Raw genomic sequence first — 27,687 nt, 5'->3', positions numbered from 1 at the left:
TTTTCTGAACTTTGGTTTACATCCACATTTCTGCTGCTTTGGGTATTTCATATTTTTACAACTTCACGCTCATCTGAAATATGAACATTTTCCTGCCCAAATCTGAGCAGCTCCTTCTTAAGCTGCAGCAGAAATGGGGATCTCAGACAGGGGAGGGGAAGGGGCTTGGAGAGGCTTCAGGGTGATCTCTTCCGCCTTTAAAGACATGCTTAGGTGACGCATGTCTCACTCCTCCTGGACGAACCGAGGGCACGTTGTGGCTACAAGCTGCAAAGCAACCTTTGAAAGTCAGATGCTAAGCCCTGCCTTCTTAGTATTCCAGGCATGAGGAACCCTCCTGTCGCGTCTCTTGCCTCTCTACCTTTGGAACTTGCTTCAGAAGAATCTGCAGTGGTATGACACAGTTGACAGCAATTACTCCATATCCCAAGGTTCCCCTTTTCTTTCTTTTTATTCTGGCAGTGGAGATGCACTGTGAATCTTTTTTTATATACAAATGGGAGACTTGGTTTATTGGATTAGCAAGAGCTGATATAACTTCCTGCTCTGACTCAGCAGCATTTCCACGCCTGAAGACACTTGTTTTTAATTTTCAATATTCTGGGTCTGAATCTGAAGATTCACTTCAAACATTAAAATATCCTGCTGAACACTTTAAGATCATCAAGCATTTTTTTTAAGTGAATGTCTTTGCTCTTAGAAATTAAATACAAACAAACAAACAAACAAAAAACAAGTGCTCAAGGGGGCGTGGCCCTACCCAGGGCTCTATTGAGGGCAGGGAGACTGTCCCTCCTGTCCCTCTCTCTCTCTTGCTCTCTTATTCTCTTGCTATCTCTTCCTCTGTCTCTGTCTCTCTATCTGTCTGTCTCTCGCTCTCTTGCTCTCTCTGGGGTATTCTTTCCTCCTTTCTTTCTCACTCCATGATCATTTAATGAACTTCTCCAGATCTAACACACACACACTCAAATAAGAATCTACATTTGATGTCCACATTTTATTCTTTTGGGTTCCTAATGACAGGAACTGTGTGGCTTTAACTTACTTCATTATTGCTTTTGCTATTTTCAGGATCTTCTGAAATACACCAACTTCATGTGGTCAACAAGAAGCATGCTAACACTGCACTAGTACACCTTGTGCAAGCAAATCATTTACCATTCTTTATCTTCTAGAATGTTCTATATTGCCCAACTGATACTATTGGTAGTGCTTTTTTTTTTGTTTTGCTTTTCTCATTCAAACACAACATTCTATTAACAATGCTACAAAATATTAATTATTTCTTCTTGTCCAGTTGTAAGTGTAAGAAGGCTCAGTATTTACTATTTCTTCTTTGTGCAGAATCATATCTCACTCAGGTTCTGCCTAAAAGTGACTGTTGTGAGGAACATCTTCTGGGCCATAGTAAAGTAGCCTTTGCTGTTTAAAAGCCTGCCTCTGGCATCTTCTTTTCCAGATAACAATGTACCTAACTATTGTGGCCCTGGATGGAACCTGGCTTGTTCTGACATGAAGGGCCTGGGTTTTGGGAGGGGGAGTGTTAAACTTCCACCATATATTACTTCAGGGTGTTTATGGAACAGCTACTGGTGCTGCAGCCAGTATTACAGAAGTTGAGACTGATTCATAAAGTCTGAAGTTCTTCTCTATCCTTCCACATACATACATGCTCTCTAGAGCATTCGCTTGGTCTGTGAACAATTTCAGCATCACTTAGAACAGTGTTTTCAGAGAATCTGTGCTTCTTACAACCCCTTTCCTACACAGAACAGCTTAGTATGGGCTTCTCTATGCAGGCCATGGGTGTCTGTTTCATTCAGAGGGCATTAATGCTGATGAGGGAAAGAATCTGCTGGCTGCTTGATTGCTACTCATCAGCCCTCAGTGTGTGTAAAAGATGTCTGTCCCTTTAGGATGGCTTCATGGGTGACACTAAAGGCCTTATCTTATCATATACATAACATTTTCTTCCAGAAAAGAAAATCAAACGAGCAAGAATTATAGTGTTTCCGTTGACCACAGTCAAGTGCAGTTTCAGTTTACCTTCGGCTTCACTGGGAAATGCGTCTTTTTCTATCACTGGACAACCAGGCCATGTTTAGGCTAAACAGGGTGAGGCCTGGTGGCTTCGGTTTTTGCTGTTTGTTTTGCTTGTTTGCTTCTTTCAGTATTGTGAGCCACATGCCTCTCACTTTTCTCCTCAATAGAAGTAAACATATCCAGCTCCTCTTGTTCATATGCCACGTGAACTTTTAAGAGCAAGTTACAGAGAAAGACAAAAGTACCCCAATAATGGAGGTAGTTTTCACTGTGGCCTTAGAAGCAGCCATATCTTTGCAGGACATTGGACATAGAACTGTACCTGCTAATGGCTATGGAAGTTCCATTAGGGGCTGGCTAGTATGTAGAGCCTAGAAATCACTCAGAGGACATAAAGAATATTGTTATTTATTTTGCTAAGCAGGTATTAGCTGCAGGCTTAAAACTAAATCTTAAGTCATCATTAAGCTCAAAAGATCATTAGTGCTCATGAATTAGTTCTTTTTAACCTTAGAAATTAAGAAGACAATGAAAATATCTCTCCAGCCTCTTTCATTTTCTTGTTTCCCCAAGTTTCACTCAATACACTCTCCTTCCACGTTCAAATGTATCTGTTTGCTTTGTATCTGTGGTGTTGTGATTGAAGCCAACGCCTCACATATGCTAAACAAATGCTCTACCTCTAAGCTAACCACCCAGCTTGATATCTATTCTTTTTAAGATAACGAGCAGAAGCCTTCTTTACACCATGCTGCACATACTACTCTCACTTGGAAGTCGTTTCCGTATCATTACATAAGCAGCTCATACTTGTTGCTTAAGGTGTGCCATAATTTCTCATCCATCTTCCTATTGCTGTTCAGTCTTTTTCCATACAAACAATTCACGGCGGCTAAGGACAAAGCTTGGTCCCTTGCATTGCTCCATCCCAATCTCATGAATATCCTTATTTAAACAAGAATCAGCCGAGTCCATGCTCCCTGAACGGCTTCTAGATATCAGGTTACTAAACAGGTATTTGGAGTTGTCTCCACAGGCGTATACAATATGAATTCATCAGTGCAATATAGAAAAGAGACCCTTGCCACATCTTGTCCAGCGCTGCATTCTCGACCTCATAGGTTAAAATGGTAATTTATTCATTTCAGCCTACAACAATAAAGGTCCATCAACTGGACAATGACAGCTTATCATCAGTAGAAGTTTATTCCTCGCCATTCATAGGAAGTTCAGAGATCAGGTCCCAGAATAACTGGATTCTGGTGAGGACCATCTTTTTTGTTGCAGACTGTTCTCTGTTCATTGTGCTTTCACAATGTGGAAAGAAGGCTGGAGAGCCCTCTTCTGAAAATAATAACCCATCCATTTAAGTCTTCCCTGCATAATTACCTCCCAAAGGCTCCACCTCCTAAAACCATCACACTGGGGAATAGGACTGTAGCATAGGCATTCACGGCAAAGGCACAAACATCACGTTTGTAACAAATGGCATGTCACTGTTGTTTGAACATGCCTCCCTTCAATTACGAGCAAATAAGAAGCATCATTCCATATGTTTATGATATACACTTAGTGTTCTGTAAGCTTCAGGAGACAGCATGCCCCTTGGGGAAGAAAACCTTTGTTCAGAATGAGTGCTGCACCTATATGGCTCTGTCATCTCCTCACATAGCCTCCTTTCTCTTCAGAGTCACCATGCCTATGTTCTTTTTACATCTGTTCTCCCCCTCCCCCTCCCTTCATACCCCAGAGCCATCTTTCTTTGTTCCCTTGGCTTCATTGTCTCTGTGAAATGTCTAGAATATTCAGGGCAAAATTGCTGGGGCCTAAGTGAGAGCCCGCGTGTCCATAAGGATGGACGGCTTCTTACATAGCTGCTTTTAATGAGAAGAGACTTCTGTCTACTGTACAGATTGGCTGCTGGAGGGAAGGCACAGAGTAAATGAAGAGAACAAACTGGAATAACTCCTTCCAGACAGAAAGGGTAAGACTGGGTCAGAACTCTGCTGTCCCTTGAGACACAGTCACATGAAGAGTTGAGGTCGGGGCTGGGTATATGTCTCTACACTAGTGGTTCTTAACCTTCCTAGTGCTGTGACCCTTTAATACAGCACCTCGTGTTGTGATGACCTCCAACTATAAACTCATTTTTATTGTTACTTTGTAACTCTAATTGTGCTAGTTATGAATCGTAATGCAAACATCTGATGTGCAGAATATTTGATATGTGACCCCTATGAAAGGGTCGTTCAACCCCTCAAAGGTGTCACGACCCACAGGTTGAGAATTGCTGCTCCACAGGAAAGTGAAATTTTCATAACAGACTCAGATGAGTCAGCCCTCACTGGCTTCTGCCCATGGCTGGTTCAGGGACAGTTTAAAGCTTGTAGAGCAAGTGCCATGTGAGGTGTGGGCACCTATACAGTGTATGAAAATGACTTCTCCTCTCCGCATCTTTTCATCCCGTGTTCTCCCAAGGACTCAAGCTTGGCTTCAGACCCTGGGTCTTGCAAAAGCTGCAGCCTCGCCTCAGAGCAGGGTGGTGGCCGAGGCAATGGTGGGCGTGCTGAAGATACCTTATGGCTACTGAGGATAGTGCTGGCTCAGGGAGCAGAGTGGCGGGCATGGTGTGCAGTCTGTGGGTCCTGGTTCTGGGGCCCTCAGTCCTGGCACTGGAAGGTAGGAGGGAGGGGAGGCAGGGGAGTGTCATCAGCTGGTAGAGTTCAGAGGGCAGGGAGGTGGAGGGGGGTGGAGGAGTGGGGAGGCTGGAGAAACTGGGAAAAAAAAGCAGAAAAGAGCGAATATGTTAAGGACATAAAGCTGTGGGGAGAATCACCAGACTTGTATCAAATATTTTAGACTCAGGACCCTCACAGATCCTGAGTTCCTGCAGGCAAAGTCAAAGGATTCAGAGGGACAGTATTTGGTTTTCCATGGAATGGAGTGGGGGGTAGCTTTATCAGCTGGAGGCTTTACAGTGTGTCCCATTGTGTCTGCACAGAGGTACTGTTGGATACCACAGGGGAGACCTCAGAGATCGGCTGGCTCACCTACCCACCAGGGGGCGTGAGTGCATCTCCTCATTCGGAACCCACCCTCTGGCCCACACCATTATCTAGAAAATGAAACGGGGTGGGGGTGGGGTGGGGGGTGGGGTGCGGGAGAGCAAATCCTGGATAAAAACTTTGAGCTAAGACTCCAACCATTGTGCTCCAACACAATGTTCCAACAGAGTTTCAGTGTGTCCTCTCTGTGCTTTGCTTGTCACTAATGCTACCTCTCAGTGTAACAGATACAGCCCCACCATGTCCCACTGTCACCTCCCTCTGCAAACTCAGAGCAGTTACGGTTTTTCCTGGTCCCTTTCCAGTGGGATGAGGTGAGTGTTCTCGATGACCAGCGCCGTCTGACTCGGACCTTCGAAGCGTGCCACGTTGCAGGGGTCCCTCCAGGTGCTGGGCAAGACAATTGGCTACAGACACACTTTGTGGAACGGCGAGGGGCCCAGAGAGCACACATCCGCCTTCACTTCTCCGTACGAGCATGTTCCAGCCTGGGTGTGAGCGGAGGGACCTGCCGAGAGACCTTCACTCTCTACTACCGGCAGGCGGAGGAACCCGACAGCCCCGACAGTGTTTCGGCCTGGCACCTCAAACGCTGGACCAAAGTGGACACAATTGCAGCAGATGAGAGCTTCGCTGCCTCTTCATCCTCCTCCTCCTCCTCTTCCTCCTCGTGGGCTGTCGGACCCCACAGGACTGCTCAGCGAGTGGGACTGCAGCTGAACGTGAAAGAGCGTAGCTTCGGTCCTCTCACGCAGCGTGGCTTCTATGTGGCCTTCCAAGACACAGGGGCCTGCCTAGCTCTTGTGGCAGTTAAGCTTTTCTCCTACACATGCCCCTCTGTCCTACGTGCCTTTGCCTCTTTTCCTGAGACACAGGCCAGTGGAGCTGGAGGCGCCTCCTTGGTGGCAGCTGTGGGCACCTGTGTAACTCACGCAGAACCAGAGGAGGATGGCGTTGGAGGCCTGGCAGGGGGCAGCCCCCCAAGGTTACACTGCAATGGGGAAGGCAGGTGGATGGTAGCTGTGGGAGGCTGCCGCTGCCAGCCTGGATACCAGCCTGCTCGAGGAGACAAGCTGTGCCAAGGTGAGATCGCCTGTTCTGTATGCCCTTGGATTTCTCTGCTGAACGCTCCAAATTTGACTTTGTCCACAAAATATCTCCTCAGGAGAGGACCCATTGCTCATTGAACTCTTCTGAAATTTCTAGAAAATTGCTGTAGTTTTCCATATTCCCGTATTTTGTGCCCTAAGGCCATGGGCCCAAGAAGTGACAAAGAGAAGTTGCTCTGTTCTTGGCTTACCTTATATGGGCTCCTCTCTGCCCATAAGCTACTTGGCTGGGAAAGGGTCAATGCAGAGCTGGTGGCTGTGGAGACAGGGAGGAAGTAGTGGTCCATAAGCTAAAAAGGATGACTACAGAGATTTTATGTATCCTCTCCAGGAACACCTACTTCTTGGCTTGCCCCGCCCACAGCCCCCGTACACTTCACCATTCACAAGTGGCAAAGAATTCTGTCCCCTGACTGACTAACTAGATCACTGCAACAGGAAACAGGAAGGAGGTGGGGACTGGGTCTCAAGATTAAGAACGAGCCCTGGGGGACAGAGGACGCCTTATACAGATGACTAGAATCTCAGGATGGGTGAATGAAGTAAAGATGACATCATAGTCTCCCTTTTGCCTCTTTAGCCTGCCCTGAAGGATCCTATAAGGCCCAGGCTGGAAATGTGCCCTGCTCGCCATGTCCAGCTCGCAGCCACTCTCCTGACCCTGCAGCCCCAGTTTGTCCATGTCTCCAGGGCTTCTACAGGGCCACTTCTGACCCACCAGAGGCTCCGTGTACTGGTGAGTCTCAGCTCAAGCCAAACAAGTTCAACCTGGGAACACATTAGATCCTGGAATGCATGAGGATTCAGAGGACCTAATTTAACAACAGGGGTTAAGGTGCTTTGATGGTCACTTGGAATGACTTTGCATTCTCCTGTTTGCTTGCCCCACCCCCCACCCCCCATGACCCACACTTCTCTCTTTCCTTATCCTTCTTTCTGGCCTCAATCTCTGTCTTCTTTGCCACACCTTCTGGGCTCCTCCCGTCCTTAATCGCCTTTGCCTCACAACCTCCATTCCTACATATCCTCCAGGCCCTCCATCGGCTCCCAGGGAGCTTTGGTTTGAGGTGCAAGGCTCAGCACTCATGTTGCACTGGCGCCTGCCTCACGAGCTGGGTGGACGAGGGGACCTGCTCTTCAATGTCGTGTGCAAGGAGTGTGGAGGCCACCGGGAGCCCAGCAGTGGGGGAACGTGTCGACGCTGCAGGGACGAGGTGCATTTCGACCCCCGCCAGAGGGGCCTGACAGAGAGTCGAGTGTTAGTTGGGGGGCTCCGAGCACATGTGCCATACATCTTGGAAGTGCAGGCTGTCAATGGGGTATCTGAGCTCAGCCCTGACCCGCCCCAGGCAGCAGCCATCAATGTCAGCACCAGCCATGAAGGTGAGCCCTTTTCCTTCTCCTCAAGGACAGCTTGCTTCAGCTCCCCCCAGAACCCCTGTTCCCCAAACCCTGCTTTCCAGACATCAGACATCCCATTCGGAACTCTGTCCCCTCCGCCCTCGAGTGCTGCTGCTCCCAGAGGCCACAGTCGCTCCCAACAATAACCCCTCCGCTCTGCACTTCAGTCCCTTCTGCAGTTCCTATGATGCACCAGGTGAGCAGGGCAGCCAACAGCATCACAGTGTCCTGGCCACAGCCTGAGCAAACGAACGGAAATATCCTCGACTACCAGCTGCGCTACTATGACCAGGTGGGCAGGGAGTTAGGGCACCTCAGCAGGTCACAACCCCAACCCTGCAAGGGCATGGGTGTAGACTGGGGCAAGCAGTGCCAAGTGTCTGAGGCGCTAGGGATATCATAGAGCAAAGCAAGGTAGGAGGAGATAAAATCAAGGGCAGAGTAAGTGAGTGACTATTGTCCCTAGGCAGAAGACGAATCCCACTCCTTCACCATGACCAGTGAGACTAATACTGCCACTGTGACACGGTTGAGCCCTGGCCACATCTATGGCTTCCAGGTGCGGGCACGGACTGCAGCTGGCCATGGCCCCTATGGGGGCAAAGTCTATTTCCAGACATTGCCTCAAGGTGAGAGGAAGCCTAGAGGGGCATGTGGGTCTCAAGACTGTCAAAGCCACAAACTTTGTCCCATCATCCTGCGAATCAGAGTCTCTGGGAAAGGAGGATGCTGTGGGTGACCCTTGACGTTAGAGGCTGTATGAGTGTCGGGGGGCGGCCACTATGAGTGGATATGAGTGGGATTGAAGGTATGAATGCATGTAGTGTGGACCTTTGTGGACAGTTCTTGAGTATGGAGGATTGGAAGGATGGACAAGTGGATGAATGTAGATGTGAGGTGTGTGTATGTGGTACTGTGGCTGTCCAGGGGCATCAGAAGCATGTGGTCACAAAGAAAGCCTGGCTCCCCTCTGTGACCCTGCCACTGATCCCTCAGGTGAGCTGGCCTCCCAGCTTCCAGAGAAGCTGTCCTTGGTGATTGGTTCCATCCTGGGGGCCTTGGCCTTCCTTCTACTGGCAGCCATCACTGTACTGGCTGTCATCTTCCAGCGGTGAGGCCCCTTTCACTCCTCCCCAACCTACCCCAGTACCATTCAAGTCCTGACAACCCCAGAACCCCATGTAGCATTTCATATATATCCTACTAGTTTCCTGCTAAAGTGGGAAGGAGGGGCCTGGTAGAGTCCCCTCAGTCCTTAGACCCATGGGCTGGAAAGCAGTCTCTTTGGCCAGGGTGGTTGGGGCTGATGCAAGCCAACAGAAGCAAGTGTCATTCTCGGCTGTTGGTTTGCCTCTCAGGAAGCGGCGTGGGACTGGCTACACGGAACAACTGCAGCAGTACAGCAGCCCAGGTTGGGAAGGGGATAGGGATTGTGACTGGGTTCATGGGCTTTGGAGCTGGGCACATCTTCCAGAAATAGAAGGGCGTGTCTTGGGTATTTTGGCAGTCACACTTGCAGCACACCCTCATAGCACACTGTACTACTCTTCAGGACTTGGAGTAAAGTATTATATTGACCCTTCTACCTATGAGGATCCCTGCCAGGCCATCAGAGAGCTTGCTCGAGAGGTTGACCCTACGTACATCAAGATTGAAGAAGTCATTGGGGCAGGTATTTGAGGAGCAAGAGGGTGCCTGGGAGGGCCTAGTGATCCCTTCTAAAACACAGTTGAACACTTAACACTTTTATCCGTACCGGTGTCTATTCCTCCAGGTTCCTTTGGAGAAGTGCGTCGGGGCCGACTACAACCCCGGGGAAGGCGAGAACAGGCTGTGGCTATCCAGGCCCTGTGGGCAGGGGGTGCTGAGAGCCTGAAGATGACCTTTCTGGGCAGGGCAGCACTACTGGGCCAGTTCCAGCACCCCAATATCTTGAGGCTGGAAGGTGTAGTCACCAAGAGCCGGCCTGTCATGGTGCTGACAGAACTCATGGAGCTTGGTCCCCTGGATAGCTTCCTTAGGGTCAGTTCTGCTCTGGTTGAGGAAGAGGGTTCTTGGGTTGAGGAATGCCTGGGCATTCTTACATTTTCCAGAAGACAGGGGGAGCCTTGTGCCCCTGCTTCATTCTATACCATTCTCCATTGTGGACTCCAGCCTTTATTCCCAGGCCGTTTTGGGTTCCCACATTTGCCCCACCCCTATCAACTGCCCTCTCATGCTGATGTATGTTTGGCACATGTGTTTTGGACGTATGTTTGTGTCTACCCTGTTGGTGACCTCTATCCTCTGCTCTTCAGCAGCGAGAGGGCCAGTTCAGTAGCCTGCAGCTTGTGGCCATGCAGCGGGGTGTGGCTGCTGCCATGCAGTACCTGTCTAGCTTTGCCTTTGTGCACCGAGCACTCTCTGCCCGAAGTGTGCTGGTGAATAGCCACCTGGTGTGCAAGGTGGCCCGTCTTGGCCACAGCCCTCAAGTAAGTGTGGGACCTTGGAGGGTCAGTGCCGTTCATCAGGGCAGGGGGAGACCTAGAATGTGGGATGGGTGCTACATGCGATAGCACGGTGCCTGGGGGCTAGAGGCTCAGTCATGCAATGAAGAGGGGGACTCTTGGACTAAGAGCAATTGAGCTGCTTAGGAAGCCAAGAACGGGGAGGGGGAAAGGGCACAGGGAGATAGGAGACCTGTAATTAGTACTAGCTCCTACTTGCCATCAATATAGAGCTCACACAGGAGAGTCAACACAGAGATATTCAAACTCTGAATGCTCCACTCAAGCCCCATGACCTTGTACAGTTTCGTATTCTCAAAGCCTTGGTCCTATATCTTGACGTGTATCTCGGCTAAGGGGCTTGAGCAAGAGCTGATGGAAGACTCCCAAGACAACTAAGAATCGATGTTGCCTAGTGAATGTGGCCCTTACTACGGTTATTACTTATTATTTTACCTCTGGCTTTTCTCCTCAGAATGCAAGTTCCTTGCTTCGCTGGGCAGCCCCAGAGGTCATTACTCATGGGAAGTACACAACATCCAGCGATGTCTGGAGCTTTGGGATACTCATGTGGGAAGTGATGAGCTATGGAGAACGGCCTTACTGGGACATGAGTGAGCAGGAGGTGAACTTGACCTAGATGCTTGCTGATTTCCCCATCCTGATCCCTCCTGTGCTCTCGTATCTTTTTTTTTTAATTTTTAAAATATATTTTATTAATTTATTCATATTACATCTCAGTTGTTATCCCATCCCTTGTATCCTCCCATTCCTCCCTCCCTCCCATTTTTTCCTTACTCCCTTCCCCTATGACTGTGACTGAGGGGGACCTCCTCCCCGTGTATATGCTCATAGGGTATCAAGTCTCTTCTTGGTAGCCTGCTATCCTTCCTCTGAGTGCCACCAGGCCTCCCCCTGACCATGACCAGGGGACATGGTCAAATATGGGGCACCAGAGTTCGTGTGAAAGTCAGTCCCCACTCTCCGCTCAACTGTGGAGAATGTCCTGTCCATTGGCTAGATCTGGGTAGGGGTTTGAAGTTTACTGCTTGCATTGTCCTTGGCTGGTGCCATAGTTGCTCTCATATCTTAAGCCCAGTCTTTGCTGAGCCATTCCCGTTCTAAGGTCTTGTGACTGGAACATCGCAAATTCGGCAGTTCCCTTCCCACTTGAACCTCATCCTGCGCCCAGATTCAGGCCATCCCCGCCCCGTTCTTACCACTGCTACTAGCAATAGCTTCTCATCCTGTGATCATCTTGACCTGCAGGTACTAAATGCAATAGAGCAAGAGTTCCGGCTGCCCCCACCTCCAGGGTGCCCCGCTGGGCTACATCTACTGATGCTAGACACTTGGCAGAAGGACCGTGCCCGTCGGCCTCACTTTGACCAGCTGGTGGCCGCATTTGACAAGATGATCCGCAAGCCAGATACCCTACAGGCTGAAGGGGGTTCCGGGGACAGGTCTGAAGTTTGGGGCAGGAGCCTGGGAAAGCCAGGGAGGGTGGATGGAAACCAAAAGGAAAATTGAGCAGAGAGAGGAAGAGGAAGAGTAAAACCTGACTTGTTTGCCCCTCCCCACCTTAGGCCTTCCCAGGCTCTTCTGAACCCTGTGGCCTTGGACTTTCCTTGCCTGGACTCTCCCCAAGCCTGGCTTTCAGCCATTGGACTAGAGTGCTACCAGGACAACTTCTCCAAGTTTGGTCTTTCCACCTTCAGTGATGTGGCTCAGCTCAGCCTGGAGTAAGCACAGTTGGTGAGGTGGGAGGGTGGACTCTCAGGGCCCTAGGCAAAAGGGGCCACGTCTGGGCTGGTGTAGAAGCTAGCCCAAATCTCATGCACTCCTTCCTCACCAGAGACCTGCCGGGCCTGGGCATCACCCTGGCTGGCCACCAGAAGAAACTACTGCACAACATCCAACTCCTCCGGCAGCACCTGAGGCAGCCAGGATCGGTGGAAGTGTAACCTGGCCAGGAAGCTGTGAGCCGCTGCTGATGCCCTACCCCAGTCCTAGCCATAGGGTGGAGGAGGGACATATGAGACTGAGCCAGGCTCTCTTCCAGCCTCCATGCCTGCCACATTAAACCCAGCCCTCTGGACATTGCATCCCCCAAATCCTGCCCTTCCAACAGCCTCCTCCATATTAAAGGGAAAGAAGGGAATTTACAAGTTTAGGTGTGTCCAATGCCTCAGTCTGCAGAGAAGGGCTGTGGAGGCGTTGGAGGAGCAGCAGAGCTGCGTGACAGGGTGGGCCAGTGGCTAAGTTCACTGAGACATAAAAGGGAGCTGGGTGGGGATCAGGAAATGACTTTATTGGAAGGTAGCAAGGCTCGGCCTAGCTTCCCCACCCCTAGTCTGGTGTTTGTATCTCTCCATCACACACTCCCACAAACTCACTGTTCTCCACCAGTTGTCTGCAGCCACTGGGAAGAGTTCCGTCCCCTCCCAATTACAAGGCCTGGGTGGAGACAGGTGCCCGCAATGGCAAGCCTGTCTCTAAAGTGCTCTGCTGTGCAGTGGAGCTTCCATAAGAGAACAAGCCATGCTTGGTTGAGGCAAGGACCAGAGTCGTCTTCCCTTTGCCCCAAGCTGAAGGAGCTATGGAAAACTGGACCACATATTCTCGGTGTGCGTTCCTTGGTATGCTCCTCCTCCTTCACCCTTGGACTTGGAGGGTGACTTCTATATTTGTAACTGGTTGTCTTTCATTCCATTTTGATGCTCAGTGAGAGCCAATGTTCATATCTGGTACTCCCAGGCCTCTGCATCTTCTAGGCCTCGGTTGATTATCCCTCGCCGGTCCCTCCTTAGGGCCCCTTGTCGAAGCCTTTCCCAGTTTGTGCTGCTCCGGGAAGTACTCCGAGACACTGAGGGCGTAGGAAAGGACAGATAGGCACCAAAGGGACGTGCCATCTCCAGTTTTTCTCCTGAGTCTTTTTCCAAGTCCTCAGGGTAGAAGCCATCTTGTTGCTGAAAGGCCCGCGCATAGCGGCGAATGCGTTGCCTGTTGAGGTCTTGCCTATCTTCCACCCTGGACAGAGTGGAAAGAGGGATTCAGAGACAGTAGGACTGAAAAGAAGATCCCTTATCAGCACTTGTCACCCAGCCCCACCAGTCTTAAAGGTTCTCTGCAGCCAGTGTGGGGACACAGAGCACCAACCCCTCAGGAATCAAGCATCAGGGAGCTGCAGGTTCTGCACTCAAAATGGAATCTTGTTTTCAGTAGTCACACTTAATAAAATGAGCATAGCATCTAGGAAGCATACAGATCTCCACTGAGTGTCTAAAAGCAAGAGGACGCCATCCCAAGTGATAGCTTACAGAATGCCGCTAATGGGCCGCATCACTTACCTCAGGAACCAGCGGTCCCCAAGACCGTATTCGCGCCCACATATCCCAGAGCGAGGCCACAGGCAGCGAGGTAGCTTCCGTTCTAGCATCACAGTGGTGGCCACAACCTTTATTTAGGGACAGGAAGGGAAGTCAGAGAGGAGGTTGGGTGTAGACTGAGGAGGGGTAGAGAGAGGGAGGGGGGCCAAGCAGAGGGAAGACATTTAGTAACAAAGAAACTCGGGGGCTTGTGGGTTTTTGGAAATGGAAGCAAGACCCCAAATCCAGATGTTAGTACGAACTTGGTAGAATCTCTTCTGTGGGAGACAGTGGATGGAACTTGAACCCTATAATGATTTATCCCGTGACTTGAAAGCCATGGCAAAGCCAGGTGAGGTGCTGGTAGGGTGTAAGAGGTTCTCTTTGGAAGAGACCTTGACACAAGAAACAGGCAGAAGCAAGGAAAGCATAAAGAAGTTTTACAGGTCTCAGAATGTTTAAAAATATATATATGATTTAAAAATATAAACATTCTATTTGAACTTCTAATATCAACATATATTCAAGACATTTTCCACATCAAATTCTCCTTAGCCGCCTTAGGATTTTACTCCATTTCGACACATCACAGTCCAATGCTTTCCAAGGTTTTATAGCTCCATTTTTATTTGGGTTAAATTATTTTTGGTGAGATAAATTCTTTTCTAGGTATATTTTTACATAAGGACTTTATTCATCTCATTGCCCTTTATGCCCATGATAATGATCTGACTAAAGATAGCTTCTGCTGGTTAAGATTTTTTCATGTCATCATTTGTAACACTTCCTATTTTTCTGGGTCAAATTTTGCAGGCTTAGGTGTTTTCAAGAATTCTAGATATTTCCATTCTTACTTGGGAGCAAAATTGACCAAATATAGTTTAGCCATTTGTTCACTTTATTTCTAGAAAAGACTGAGGATTTAATTGTGGGGGAAACTAAACAGAATTCTTCCTGGAGTTTTCATAAGTGCTCTTTGTTGCTAATTAAATGCCTCTGGACATGTCACATTATTTTGTAACTTGTGCAAATACCTATCTAAACATACATAGAGTACAAATGGCTGCTTTTATCAGAGCATGGCCAGCTCCTGGGTAGGAAGGAGATATATGCAACACCCCTCCTTTCCACCAGAGGGCTCACCTGTGCTCTCCAGAGCTCATCCCGCTCATGGGCAACTCTCCAGTGAGTGTCACCCATCATGGCAATGAGGAGGTTGAGCATGAGCAGTGTGGCGATGATGGCAAAGGCTGCATAAGTTATGCTGTACATGAAGGGCAGATCCACGTCGTAGTTGGCAGGACCATCGATGATGGTGAGGAAGAGTTCAAAGGTGCTGAACAGTGCCATGGGGTAGTCATAGAAATGGCCCAGTTCGTCAGCATCCTCTGTCTGGAAGATGATATAGAAGGCTGCTCCACCCAAGGGGTGAGAGTTACCATGGCAACTTTATCATGAATAGCCCACCACCAGCTATCTGTTGTCTGTTTCCACCCTATTCCCTTCATCTCATATTATTGTCTCAACTTGGAACAATACACTTTAAATTATTTTATTTTCTGAGATGACAATAAAATTACGTTTCCCCCTTTCCTTTCCTCCTTCCCAACCCTTCCACATACCCCTTATTGTTCTCATTAAATTCGTGGCCTCTTTTTCATTAATTGTTGATATATTTTTCTAAATACATATATATTTCCTAAATACACCAATATGACCAGCTCAGTCTTATAATATTACTTATATGTTTGTTATCAGGGCCAATCATTTGGTGTTGGAGAACGAAATGGTGTACTCTTCCTTGGGGAAGACTATCTCTCCTTCTCTCAGCATTTCTTAGTTGCTTGTAGTTCTTTGTGTAGAGTTGTGGCCCATGGGCTTTCCCCTGTTGATGGTGTTAGCAATAGCAGGTCCTTTGTTCTTGTCCTTGATTAGCTCAAAACAATACACTTCAAACTAGTATGCTCCACTATATTCTACAAGACTCATGCTCCTAATCTTCCATCCTTGACACTACTGCTCCTCACTTCTGAGCAAGACCCTATCTTTAGACATTTTATGGCCTCCTCTAATTTCTGGAGTCCCTCCGAGTTCAGCCTGAAGAATTCTGTACCCTTGACACTCCTCCCAGCCCTTTCCTCCCACGGCTTCCGTCCTGGTGATTTACCTGAAGCAAATCCCAGGATTACCACAGCCATCAGCCAGCAGAATCGCATCAAGTCACCAAAAATCATCTATGGAGAGGAGGAGGCAGAAATGCCATATCTTCAGAGCAGTTACCCACCTGATGCCATCAAACCTAATGCCACACATCTGATGGCTCCACCAAGCAGGATAGGTTGGCAAACTACAGGCCCCTTGCCTAAGTCTATCTGCCCTGTCTTGGTGAGATTCTTAAACTAAGAATGATTTTTTTAAGCTTGCAAGAGGATTTTCAACTTTTTCAAAGAAAGAAAATAAGAGAAACATAATAACTATGCCAGGGTCACAACACCCAAAATATTTACTTTCTAGCCCTCTAGTAAAGTATTTGCTTAACCTTGGTTTGAGGCTGTTTGTTAGGAAGCATAGGGGAGGCACTGACCTTCTGAATCATGATGGTGAAGGGACCCAGCATGTGGAATCCTCTGGCAAAGTACATGACATTGCACCAGCCCAGCACCAGAGCAAAGGACATGGGCACAACCTCCCCATCTGCATTGGTGAGCCGCATCACCATGGTTACCAGTACCATGAAGGCATAAGTGATACTGGAGAGGGAGAAATGGGGGGCATAATGAGAAAGAAGCCAGTCTCATCTCAGGGACCCAGCAGCAAGAACGCAGCTAAAACAGATCTCATACTGTCAGACTCAGCCTTGACATACTCAGCACTCCGGGGTTACACATCACAGAGAGAACTCAGCTAAGGGAATGGAGGGCAGGGGAAACTTTAGTGAGATGAAGGAGACACTCACATGATGACATGGAATGGCCCCCCAAGGATGGTCTGCCCAAAGAATCGAGTGACCCCCAACCTGAAGATGTCTGGGATCTAGAAAGAAGTCAAGGGGAGACAAGGCACTTGTAGACCAGAATGTGGGCTGGGCCCCTGGGGCAGACAGCTTCCACTAGGATCCTGTCCACACCTCACCTCCACCAGCAGGATGATCACAGCCCCAACGATGCTCACCAGCTCCCCCACCAGCCGAAGATCATCCTTGGGGGTCATATATGCCTCCTAGGGAAGAAACATGTTGGTAAATTACCTGTTTCTGTCTAGCAGAACCTAGTTCCTAAGGCCACCAGATCTTCGATTTTCTTTCTAGCCCATGAGGCTCAGCAAGTCTCAAACCCTGCTCTTGGCATAAGAATATATGTGTGTGCATGTGGACTCTGTGCCCACTTAGCAGAGATATAGATGTGGTGTCAGGAATGTGGAACAATGCTGTGAAAAGCAGATTCCTAATGTGCTAGTCTGTCACTACCTGAAGGAGCTTCTGCTGCAGGAGGGTGTTGTCACGGGGATTGGTGCGGTTAGTGATCCTGGGCTTGAGAGGCCGGTAGATGCAGCACATGGTAAAGCAGATGATGTACAGCACATAGATGGCACCCAGCACGCAGAAGTAGGGCCGCCCGTACCTCTTCCACTTGAGGCTCACCAGCTCCTTCACAGGTGTCTGGTCCAGGATCTGGCGAGCCTGCAGCAGAAGGAATAGAACTGCATCTCCAAGATCATGGCACCCCCTCACCAAGGCCAGTGCTGGGAAGACTGTACCTCCCGCTTCTTGGTAGTAACAATGAGTTCCAGCAGAGATTGATCATCTCCCGAGGAGTCAATCTCTGTGAGGTCATAAAGAGTGGAGGTCAATGGCCCGTATGTCCACTGGATGTATTTCCGCTTTTGCATCAGGTGTTGGAACATCTGGAAGAGAGTGGAGGTGGTCAGGATTCACAGGGGAATGGAGTGTCAAAACCCAGACGAAAAGGACTCGAGAAGGTGTTGGCCTTCTCTTAAAAGACCACAGCCTTGGGAAGACAAAAGGACTCTGCCATACAGAATCCTAGATTTATCTTGCTCCAGGGGTTATTTCTGAGGCTAGAGATAGGAGCTATGCACAGGTCGCTGTTCCAGAAAGAACACATAGGCTTCAGCATTGCAGAAAATCTCATGAATTCCCAACACTTTACTTATAATAAACAGACAAACAAAATAAAGCAACCCTCACCAGAAAACAAAACAAAACAACAACAAACCCAGAAACATGAAAAACATAGCTCGAAACAAACTAATTAGAGCTGAGAATTGGGCCTAAATATCATGGGTGTATTCATTTCTCTTGCTTCCTGGCAATGTACACTGAGGGCTACAGTCTCACCACAATGTTGCCTTCTACTCCAGCCAGCTTGAAAGGGGTGAGTCCCTGGTGGTTGGGCACAAATTCCAGGGACTTCAGGTGGTCTCCTCCATCATAGGACAGTAGCAGGTTGTACATCTGACAGGCAAAGGTTTTGTTGGGCTGCAGGATGAGTATGTGCAGTACTGTATTTCCTGGGGAGGATAGAGGCTGCCACGTGACCATTTAGTGGAGTTGGTGAGGATTTCATCCTCTATCCTAAGGTGTTCCTTTTCTCCCCACCCCATCCTCTCCCTCCCACACAGCATTTGGAACTCCCTCCTCATCCCTGCTCTTACCCAGGGAATCCTGGGCCCGGATGTCAGCTCCATGCTCAATGAGCAGCCTAACAATCTCCTCACTACCCACGCAGGCAGCAAAGGACAAAGGGTGTTCTCCTGTGGACACAAAGAGATACGTGAAAGATGACAGCGGGACCAGATGATGAGAGCGACATTTGCCCTCTGGGCCCACAACTGCCTCTTCCTCTTCCCGTGTCTCAGCTTGTGGCTTGGGATCACTTGCCCAACAGAAACCTCAGGAAAAGACAGTCCAGAGGGCTATAGAGGGAATTGACCTGCAGCTCTTATAAGCAGTACTCTACTGGCTTCCCAAAGACACAGCCAGGGAAAGTGTCATCCTTAGCCTCCCCTCCTTAGCCATTGCTCTACTTTCCACCTCTAATCCTGGCCCTGGCTCTTACCATAGTAGATGAGGTTGTGAGGACTGTAGTGGAAGACTGAGCCTGTAGCTCTGGCGGAGACGCTGGCCCCTCGGGCAAGCAGGGCACGGACCAGGTTCACATTCTGGTTCATGACCGCAATGTGCAGTGCAGTCTGGCCTGGCCCAGAAAGAATTATGAGTTACGTACCCATCTGTTCCCATGACCCTAACAGGGTCTCTCCCCTGTGGCCTCATAGTTTCCTTTCTGTAGCCATTTTGGATAGATGACAGAGACCCTGTGGATGTTAAAGGTTCCCAGAAGACCCTTTTGTTCCCGCCATCCAACTCTGGCCCTTTTCTAGGCCTCTGGAAGGTAAGGGACTGCATGAAATGTCTTGTCATTGGGGAATTAGGAAAAGGACAGCTTGTAGAGTAATAGTAAACACTAGAGATCTTCGGATAACTTCTCTGGTTTGCCAAGTTATCTTCCTGAGATTGCTGGAAAACACAGCTTACCATCCATCCTAGGGCCTCACCTTCATATAGCTCAGAGGTCATGGGCTCAAAGACCAGCTCTGGGGCAGCCTCCATCAGCACCATGGCAGCCTCTAGGTTATCATATAGGGCTGCTATGTGCAGTGCAGTTTCCCCCATGGCTCCTGGTATATAAAAAGGAAGGGCAGTCAATGGAGAAAAAACAGACTCTAAGTCTTGGACTGTCTTAAGGTGGTTTGTAGGATCAGGGACTGACCCACAGACCATTGCTAGGACTCTGTTCCGTACCTCTCTGGTGGACCTCACATCCTTCAAACTTGAGCAGCTTGCTTAGAGCCTGGACATCATTTTCTTTGGCAGCTAGAAGAAGAGGCGACTCCCAGATCCTACCAGGAAATGGGACAAGAAAGGTGGTAGCAGTGAATATACTCAGCTGCAGGACAAGTTATGAAGGCTTCACTCAGATGTTTGTGTCTCAACAGCAACGAATGGCAAGGTTCTTAACCCAGCCAGGTGGGCCTATTTCTGTGTAAAGGTCAGCAAGTCTCTTCTCCCACTGATTCAGGTCATCTAAACTGCCCTGATGAGTTTTCTGTGCCCTGGTGCTGAGATGACAAATAAGGTCGTGTGTGTGTGTTTGTGTGTGTGTGTGTGTGTGTGTGTGTGTGTGAGAGAGAGAGAGAGAGAGAGACAGAGACAGAGACAGAGACAGAGACAGAGACAGAGACAGAGAGACAGAGACAGACAGAGAGACAGACAGAGATAGAGACAGAGAGAGGAAGAGAGAGAGAAGAGAGAGGGGGGGGGAGGAAAGGATGGAGTGGTCCTATTCTGAACTCAGAAGTGCCCCGAGATTGCCCTGCATGATAAGCCTTGCTTTTTGTGTACTAGAGGTACAAGGAGTTCCCTCTTATTTGTGGAAGAATTCGACATGCAGAAACTAATGACTTCTCTTCTATTACAAGGTGTCTTGCAATTTGGCCTTCACTGTGGAACATTTGATTCCTCCTTTCTCTAGCAGTATCTTCAGGACTCAGTCTAAAAACAGCAATGGCCCTTGTGATAAAGGGCCAGTGGTCATTCGTACCCAACTCCTTCTCACATCTTAATTGCTAGATTTTTCCTTCTTAACCTCTCAGATTACCATTTGGCCTGAAATGCCCAAGCCTGCTGTTGAGTAAGAGACCCAGTAGTTTCTTGTGCAAATGAAAGTCCAGGAAGCATTATTCAAGTGACAAGTTACTAGTTATTGAGTGGTCCATGCATGTGAAATTGCCTAAGTAATAAATCCAAGGCAAGTCTTGCAATTCCTGTCGCTAAGGAACACACTTTAAAGCTTAGGAAGTAAAGTCCTCCATCATTCTCAGACCCTTTCTATAGGGCCTTAGGTGCTACTTTATTTCCACCCATTAGTACCTGTGAAGATATAAATGTTGGCCAGCAATGACAAATGAGGGGAAATAAAGAACCAAACTTACAGAATTCATTTCTTGAATTTCATGTTGATCTGAACGTTTTCATTTTCCCTTTCCATGCGTTCTTGGGTGTACCCAATATTGAATTCAGAGTCCCCACCCAACTCCCAGACTCTTTATTAATTATTTGATATTTCTGTGTTTTGGGGAGAAAATTATATTCCCTGGCTCTGCAAATGATGTCTGTAGTCTTAACCCAACTAAGACACATAACTCTGATTTTATTCAATTTTTCTTTCAGCTTGGAGAGATTTGGTCTTTCCATGGGAATAAATGCAATTATCATATTTATCCATAGATAGCCAATTATGTGGCATATGAAATGGTCTGGATAAGAGCTCCGATCCTTAAGTGCTGGCAGTGGCAAGATACTTACTGAAAACCTGAAGCTGGCGAAGTGATAAGGGGAAGAAAGTGACTTGTATTTCCTCCAACCACAACCCCCAGCTCCCTTATAGGCCCATGGGCAGCAACCAGGATTAATCAATCACTTAAGATTCTGTCTCCATTTAGTTCTGTGTCTTTTGCTGCTACTAAGGCTCATTAATTCACATCTTTATTGTCTGGACCAAGATTAACAAGACATTCTCTTGGTTTCCATATATTTTAATGGAAATAAATCCCATCCTTTCTAATGCTGTCAAGATAGACTTTCTAAATGGCGATACAGTCACAGCTTACAAAAACCCAACGGGTCTTTCAATGCCCAAGGATAAGGAACACAGAGGCCCTTCACGGTCTTTGTGCAACTATTTTTCCATTCTCTGATCCTCCCCCTCACTCCTTATACCTGGCATTTCAGTCTCACCACAGGCCTGAACCCCGGCGGAGCACACTGTTTGTTCTCCCTGGGCCTGTGCCCACAAGGCTGCTGCTTCCTCAGTCCACTCCCCCAACCCAGTGATTGTCCATTGTGCATTCTTCGCTTCTGTGGCCAGGAAAATTGCCTAGTGTGCTGTGGGTGCTCACTGTGCTATCTGTAGAAGGGATGAATCACTAGTAGTGCCAAGGCGGCTTTATAGCCCCTCTTTATTGTCTCTATCTACCACCCTGTAAGCCAACCTCAAATAAAAATAGAATCTAAATGAGACACAGTGTTTGAATTGAAAACACTGCTGCAAGGTCAGTTTTCTATACCCTTCACCACCACCATCATCACTCTCGCCATTTGCCCAAAGCTTTCTTACATAGATATTTTAGAGTCTGCACTCAAAAGCAACAAAGCTTCTTCCAACACACGCACGCGCGCGCACACACACACACACACACACACCACCACCACCACCACCACCACCACCATCCCCACCACCACCACCACCACCATCACCACCATCCTTAAAATATTTTTCGCTCTTTCCTTTGGTCTTATTTTTATTATAACATCTCGTGCTTTGTGTTGGAAATAGAATGTTTCTTCCTCTATGCTTGGGAACCACAGACTTTACTTTTGTTGCTGACACATCTCTGAAGCTGGCAAATGTCCCCCACAAGCCTTTATTCCCTATGTAACCCCATCCCTTTTGTCTGCCGCTTTCCTAGCAGGCCTGTGAAAGATCAAAGACTGCCAGATATACTGAGTACAGCTGTGCGATGTTCAATTAAAATTGAGCCTTAACTATGCATCTACTTCAGTACTATTTTATGTACTCCTTGAAAATATCATGCGTTTACACAATGCATTTGATCATATCCATTCACCATTTCCTCCCTTCAATTTTGTAAATATATCCTATGCAATATTTTGGGACATGCACAGTAATATGTTATCCATTACTCATCTGAGAGTCAAACTGAAAGAAGTATTCTGTGTCTTATCTGGCAACTTAGTCAGACCACACTCTTGGTAAAGAAATAGCTTGTAATCCAACTCAGCAATGTTTGTAAGAAATGACCGTCTCTAGTTACAGACTCCAGAACCCAGCAAAATGAAGGAGGAAGGGTCAAGAAGCATGTCCTAGGCATTTTTTTAATCACTTGCAGTAACTACATAGGGCCACAAGGTGATAGCAGAGAAAGCCCTAACTCCCTAACAATTTTGTCAGTAAGGAGGCAGACCTCCAATCCTGCCTCACCATCCCTGGGCTCCAAAAGGGGAAGTGCAAGGAATACTGAAGAATCTTGTACAGTCTCCAATAGCAGCCCATCATAGAAGGCTAGAGAACTATTCAAGAACAGAGGAAAGAGAATGAGAAAACGCTGAACATGCCATCACAAAAGAATTGTCCTTCCCAATACTTAAGCATGCCAGGGCAGAGAAGCCCTGATTTACAGGTGCGATTATTCAAAACTTACTAAGATAAAAGGATTTTTCATATGAAAAGAAATTAAACTTACATAATATTTTCTAGCAACATACAAAATATTTTACGATAAACTAAGAAAGACACAAAAAGATGGAAGCATTTAAACTGCAGTGACAGAGTAACAAAAAGAAATAGAATTTATAAAAGCATGAAAGATAATTTCAGGTTTTTTTAATATTTTGTTTTACTGGACGACTGAGTATAAAATTGAACAGTCCAGTTCCGTGATGGCTTGGGGGAAACTCAGTAATGAGGTTCTTGACATAAAGCCTAGCATTTGTTGTTGCTGTTGGAAACATAAGTTAATGTTTTCTTGCTCAAACCCGACACTGTACCTCCAAGTGAGAGGCCTTGGCTTCCTCCTTCAAGACCTCTGCTTCCCTAGCCCTCTGCCTCAGGCTCTTATGCACATATAAGTCTATGTGTGCCTTGTACATGAGTCATGTTCTGCCTTCTATTCTGGGGAACAAGGAATGATCCAGTGAATTTCTAGAAATGTTCAAATCCAAAGAGTAGAAATTATGCAGAGATGGAGTCTGATCTGTTCATGCAACAGATGGAGCCTTGGGGTGAGTACTCTGAAGTGATCCTTCCAACCAGGAAGGAGTCTGAGCTGAGACAAGTGCCTTGCGGGATACACCTCTGTCCCTGTTCTTTGTGTTAATTTGGGCTAGAAGTGGGGGGTTCTGGGGATACACATGAGTTTCTCAACACATACTACTTCAGGTGACTGTAGGCATTGACAGACTATGAGTGATGGTACCATGCGGCTGCTGTGAGCATCCATTTCCATTCTGAGTGGATTCATGTCTATTAGGAGGAAGTTCATGGTCCCATTGTTTCTGCACATCCGCAGTAGTTGCCTTTTTAATACCATTTTTTTTTTGTCATAAGCCCATTTGTTCAATGTATCTTTCAGTTTCCAAAGCAACATCACTTAGTCTCACAGTTACTTTCTGTAGCCATATGATACCAGCTGAGTAATTCTCTCATTTTTAAAGAAAAGAAAACCGAGGCCGCAAGGTTAAATAGTTGCAAGGAGATCACACAGGGTTAAAAGGCAGACTTGCTTACCAAGCACATAGCCCTAGGCGCTTACCACTTAATTATGTGGTTCTTCTAGTTTTTATGGCTCTTCCTGATTTTTCATGGGAGGTGGGGGGTCAGGCCCAGAGCAATGACCACAGATGAGAAAGAGCAGTCATGTGTGGTAACATGGCATACACTGGGCACTCATGGGCCACCTCCCTCCAGCTGAGACTCCTGGCAATGAGACGAGGACGTCAAAATCTGGAGACTGTGACTATCTCAAGCTTTGAAACCAAGCTCTTTCTTAACTGCCTGAACTCCTTTATTTGGGCAGGCAAACAGACATGCATGCATGTGTTGATGAAGGCAAGAGCTGAGGCCTACAGGAGAGTGTCAGGGCTTAGCTGGCACAGAAACTGCAACTCACATGCAATACTTATGTAGATATGTTTATGTCTATGTAGCCAAACTCAAATGTCTAGCATGACTCCCTGTCCTCCCAGGGACTGAAAAATGCCAGCACAGTAGGGGTGGGAAGTCAGGTTGGGCAACCTCTGTGAGGCTCTCAGCACACCTCACACCAGGAGAAATCAGATACCGGATAGGGCAGTTTCCTTGCTACTTCCTCAAGGTTTGTTTAAACCTTCTTATGACCTTCACCATGCTCACCTTCAACATAAGTACAGTTATTCTTTGAGAATCTGCAGGACAGTGATCCCAGAACATCCCTCTCTCTACCAGAATCCATAGAAGCTCAAGTGCCCTCCATACAGTGATATAACATCTGTGTGTAGTTTACACGTTCATCTAAAACACTTTAAGGTATGAATGTGGCCCAGGGTGGCCTGGAACTCACTGTGTAGTCTGTGTTAAACTCATGGCCATCCTCCTGCCTCAACTTCCCAAGTATTGGGGTTAAAAGTGAAAGCCACAATGTCCATCTTGTTTATTAACTTTTGGGTCTTTGGAGACAAGTTTTCACTGAGTTATAACAGGCTAGCCTTGAGCTTATCAGTTCCTTGCTTCAGTATCCTAAGGACTGGGAGTTTAGGCATGCACCACTGCCCTAACTTCCTCCTGTGTACTTTCAATTATTTCTAGGTAACCTATGGTGGCTAATGGGATACAAGTGCAATATAAATTGCTACTATACTGTATCATTTAGGAATGATGACAAAGAAATGTTGTACACATTCAATATTGATGAAACTACCATGAACCTAACTGTGTAGCACATATAAGCAACAGCATAGCTTTGTTGTCTTAGTAGTTTTCCCTGAAGTTGATTTAATCTTCAGATATGCAGGGACACCATGCACATTGGTACACTTTGCCCATCAGAGCATGAGCTCCTTGAGAAGTAAGAACTATATCAAGTCAAGGTTCCACAAACCAAGTAGGGTATACGTTATGCTCAGTAGATGTTTAATGCATCGGATAGGCAGAAATAAGGGAATTGGGGCCCAAAGAAATAGTTCAGAGGAGATAGGAAGAAGTTGAGAATTCAGCAACAGGGATTTTTAACTGGGGAACAGCATGCTTAAGACCGAAGAGAAGTGTATCACTGGAGCAAGGCTGACTCGCCTCTGCTCATCTTACAGAATTCTTAAAAGCTTTGCCTTCTGGGGAGACTATTCATTGCTCCTGAAGTCCTCCCTCACCCTACCTGAGAATTCCACTCAGGGGGCCCCTCTTGAGCTCTAGCTTACTCTTATGGGGATGGCAGACTCTCCTTCCCTTCAAAGCCTGTGTTTGACTTTATTTCAGACAGGCTAGGTGATGGTGCCTGTCCAGCACGAGTTTCTCCCACAGTTCATAGCGCTTCTGGATATGCTCAACCCCAGCTTGCCTTGTTTCCAGCCTGTCTCCCCTGGATGTATCTGACCTCTCAGGCCAAGAGACTCTTGGGAAATTTCAGCTCCTTTTGGGAAGTACCATCCAAAGAGGTCCACTACTGTGGACACCAAATGTCTGGGAAGAAGAGGGTTAAAAATACTATGGAAATAGATGTGGCAATCTGAAAAATGGAGCGAAGGATCATCTGACTGCCACTAGGCCTTCTTAGCCCAACGGTGCAGAAGGGGCCCATCAGATGCTAGGAAGAAATGGATGCAGATGAGAAGCGTGCAGATAGCACATCCTTAGCCAGACTGCCTGCTCAGGCCCAAGTCCTTCACTGTGTTCTTCCTGCATAGGAGCTATAGGAACCTCACCTACCCCTTTCACAGGGTCCTGAGAGTGGGAAGAGGAGAAGTGAAACCAAGGAGGAATTATCCTCTAACAACAATGCCATTCTGTTATCCTCAGATGTCATCAGCCAGACATGTGCCCTGGCCCCCACTCTTCCAGGCCTGGGGGGAGAGAGGTGGGTGGCTGGTGTGTGAGACAGGAAAGCCACAGCACCAAGAAGGGCCACATCCCATCAGGGGATGCTTAATCCAAAGACTAGGGAAGACCAGGCTGCCTTTAGGACAGGCTAAGACAAGCCCTGCATTCAGAGGAGGATGAAAACCTCAGCCTTTCCTCTGTGACTACACACACTACCTGTTGCTATATAGACCAAGGAAAGGCTGCCCAAAGCAGGACTTCCTTTTAGCGCACCACCGAATGGGTAGGACCCCACTGGCAATGTCAGAGGGGAGACTCACAGGTTGGGCCCACAAGCTGGTCAATTACCTATCCTCCTGCTCCCAAAGTCAACTTTAATATGCTGTGAGGCAGGAGTGTGTATCCAGAGAGGCAGGTGTAGATATCAAATGAGTATAGGGAAGTTTTCAGCGAATGGAAACAAAATGTGAGATTTTCCTAAGGGCATAAACTCCAGATTCCCTTCCAGACCCTTCACCTGCCCAACAGGCAGCATGGTGAGCATCTCTGGCATAGGGCCAGGAGTCCATGCAAACCCTTCAAGAGAAGGAAGACGCTCCAGGCTGTGCCTAGGCTTTGTTGGGTCTTTAAATGCCTCTGGTAGCTGAGAAAAATGCACAGAACTGATATATATATATTTTCACATTTTTTGCCATAGTTTATTACAGCTTTATACATTCAATCACTGTCCCATTCATTCTCACATGTTTGCTTATATATAAAATGTTTGTCTGCCATAGACTGCCGGACATACATAAGGCACTGCCACTGTCACCTTTGGGGTAGAAGGTTCATAATAAGGGCTAGTGAGGTGCCTAGCTACTGGGGAGGTACTCAAAAGAGGCCTGGGGGAAATGAATGGGACCTTAAATAAAACTAACATCTGTGCCCAGGCAACCTCCCACCTGATATTCTGGCCAGCTAGCCTTACAGCCAAGACTCAGGAGAAAGTGCTAACAAGGAGCCTGTCTGTGACCAGAGGCACTGGCTGTCCAGCGAGGGTGCCAATAGAAGACTCAAGCAAGCCAGGAGGGGGTGGAGTGCAAGACTAGCTGCTAGGTAGAAGGAGAAGCAGATGGCTACCTTACCTCTTCTGCTGCAGAAGGTTCTGCTCGTCTCGGCTCTGAGCCCAGGATTCTTGTCTGTGGAACCATCTGCAGAACTTGTTCCATAGGCAGAGTATTAACCCCTTCTCCTTGGGCAGTGACCACCCCATGGGGTGGAAGGCTGGTTCCTTGCGGGGCTTAGGCTGGCGCCAGACCCCAACTGGGCTCGGCCTTGGGGCCACATTGGCACCCCCAAGAGCCGGCCTGCCCTCTCTCTGTAGAGGTCCCGTCTCCTATCTCCTGTTTCCTACTTCTTCTGTGGAGCTGGTGGGGCTGCCCTCGGCTACCCCTGTGAATCTGAAGAGGCCTCCTGCTTTGTTCCACTTGGCAGAGCTGGGAATCTGCTGGGCTCGGTAGGTCTGGAGCTCCTGTTGGGAGTGAGCAGGAGCTGTGTGGGCACTC

At 47.8% G+C, this 27,687-nt stretch overlaps 2 protein-coding genes across 3 annotated transcripts; one reads left to right on the top strand and one right to left on the bottom strand.

Moving 5' to 3' along the window:
* The first annotated feature begins 4,502 nt into the window (after nt 1-4,502).
* Ephb6 (EPH receptor B6) lies at nt 4,503-12,144 on the top strand. The gene is made up of 16 exons (XM_051151643.1): nt 4,503-4,722; nt 5,045-5,109; nt 5,414-6,191; nt 6,798-6,953; nt 7,250-7,600; nt 7,786-7,910; nt 8,085-8,247; nt 8,615-8,729; nt 8,977-9,029; nt 9,171-9,290; nt 9,393-9,640; nt 9,916-10,089; nt 10,580-10,729; nt 11,374-11,567; nt 11,691-11,846; nt 11,960-12,144. The coding sequence occupies exons 1-16, from the start codon at nt 4,623-4,625 to the stop codon at nt 12,066-12,068; spliced, it is 3,057 nt and encodes a 1,018-aa protein (XP_051007600.1). The 5' UTR covers nt 4,503-4,622; the 3' UTR covers nt 12,069-12,144.
* Nucleotides 12,145-12,842: 698 nt separating this feature from the next.
* On the bottom strand, nt 12,843-27,687 carry Trpv6 (transient receptor potential cation channel subfamily V member 6). 2 transcript variants are annotated; one of them, XM_051151645.1, is made up of 15 exons: nt 27,268-27,687; nt 19,294-19,391; nt 19,047-19,169; nt 18,551-18,688; nt 18,147-18,245; nt 17,830-18,002; nt 17,229-17,375; nt 16,939-17,151; nt 16,605-16,691; nt 16,429-16,505; nt 16,057-16,222; nt 15,640-15,706; nt 14,616-14,884; nt 13,455-13,561; nt 12,843-13,134 (listed from the first exon to the last, which is right to left on the bottom strand). In XM_051151645.1, exons 1-15 carry the CDS (start codon nt 27,393-27,395, stop codon nt 12,843-12,845), a joined length of 2,184 nt encoding a protein of 727 aa, XP_051007602.1. In that variant the 5' UTR covers nt 27,396-27,687. The 2 variants fall into 2 exon arrangements, with proteins under 2 accessions (XP_051007602.1, XP_051007604.1); XM_051151647.1 differs by having other exon boundaries at nt 17,113-17,151.

Source organism: Acomys russatus, chromosome 10 (genome assembly GCF_903995435.1).
Source record: "Acomys russatus chromosome 10, mAcoRus1.1, whole genome shotgun sequence".
In the NCBI taxonomy this organism is placed as follows: domain Eukaryota; kingdom Metazoa; phylum Chordata; class Mammalia; order Rodentia; family Muridae; genus Acomys; species Acomys russatus.
Note: the sequence above shows the minus strand (reverse complement) of the source record. Positions and strands in the feature narration are given on the sequence as shown.

Excerpts from the sequence above, each read along its gene's own strand:
- Ephb6 (XM_051151643.1), top strand. The coding sequence starts at position 4,623 with ATGGCTACTGAGGATAGTGCTGGCTCAGGGAGCAGAGTGGCGGGCATG. Across the intron at positions 7,911-8,084 it reads AGCTGCGCTACTATGACCAG|GCAGAAGACGAATCCCACTC; the intron begins GTGGGCAGGGAG and ends TATTGTCCCTAG. Across the intron at positions 11,568-11,690 it reads GAAGGGGGTTCCGGGGACAG|GCCTTCCCAGGCTCTTCTGA; the intron begins GTCTGAAGTTTG and ends TCCCCACCTTAG.
- Trpv6 (XM_051151645.1), bottom strand. The coding sequence starts at position 27,395 with ATGGGGTGGTCACTGCCCAAGGAGAAGGGGTTAATACTCTGCCTATGG. Across the intron at positions 16,506-16,604 it reads TGATCATCCTGCTGGTGGAG|ATCCCAGACATCTTCAGGTT; the intron begins GTGAGGTGTGGA and ends ACTTCTTTCTAG. Across the intron at positions 15,707-16,056 it reads TCACCATCATGATTCAGAAG|ATGATTTTTGGTGACTTGAT; the intron begins GTCAGTGCCTCC and ends TCCTCTCCATAG.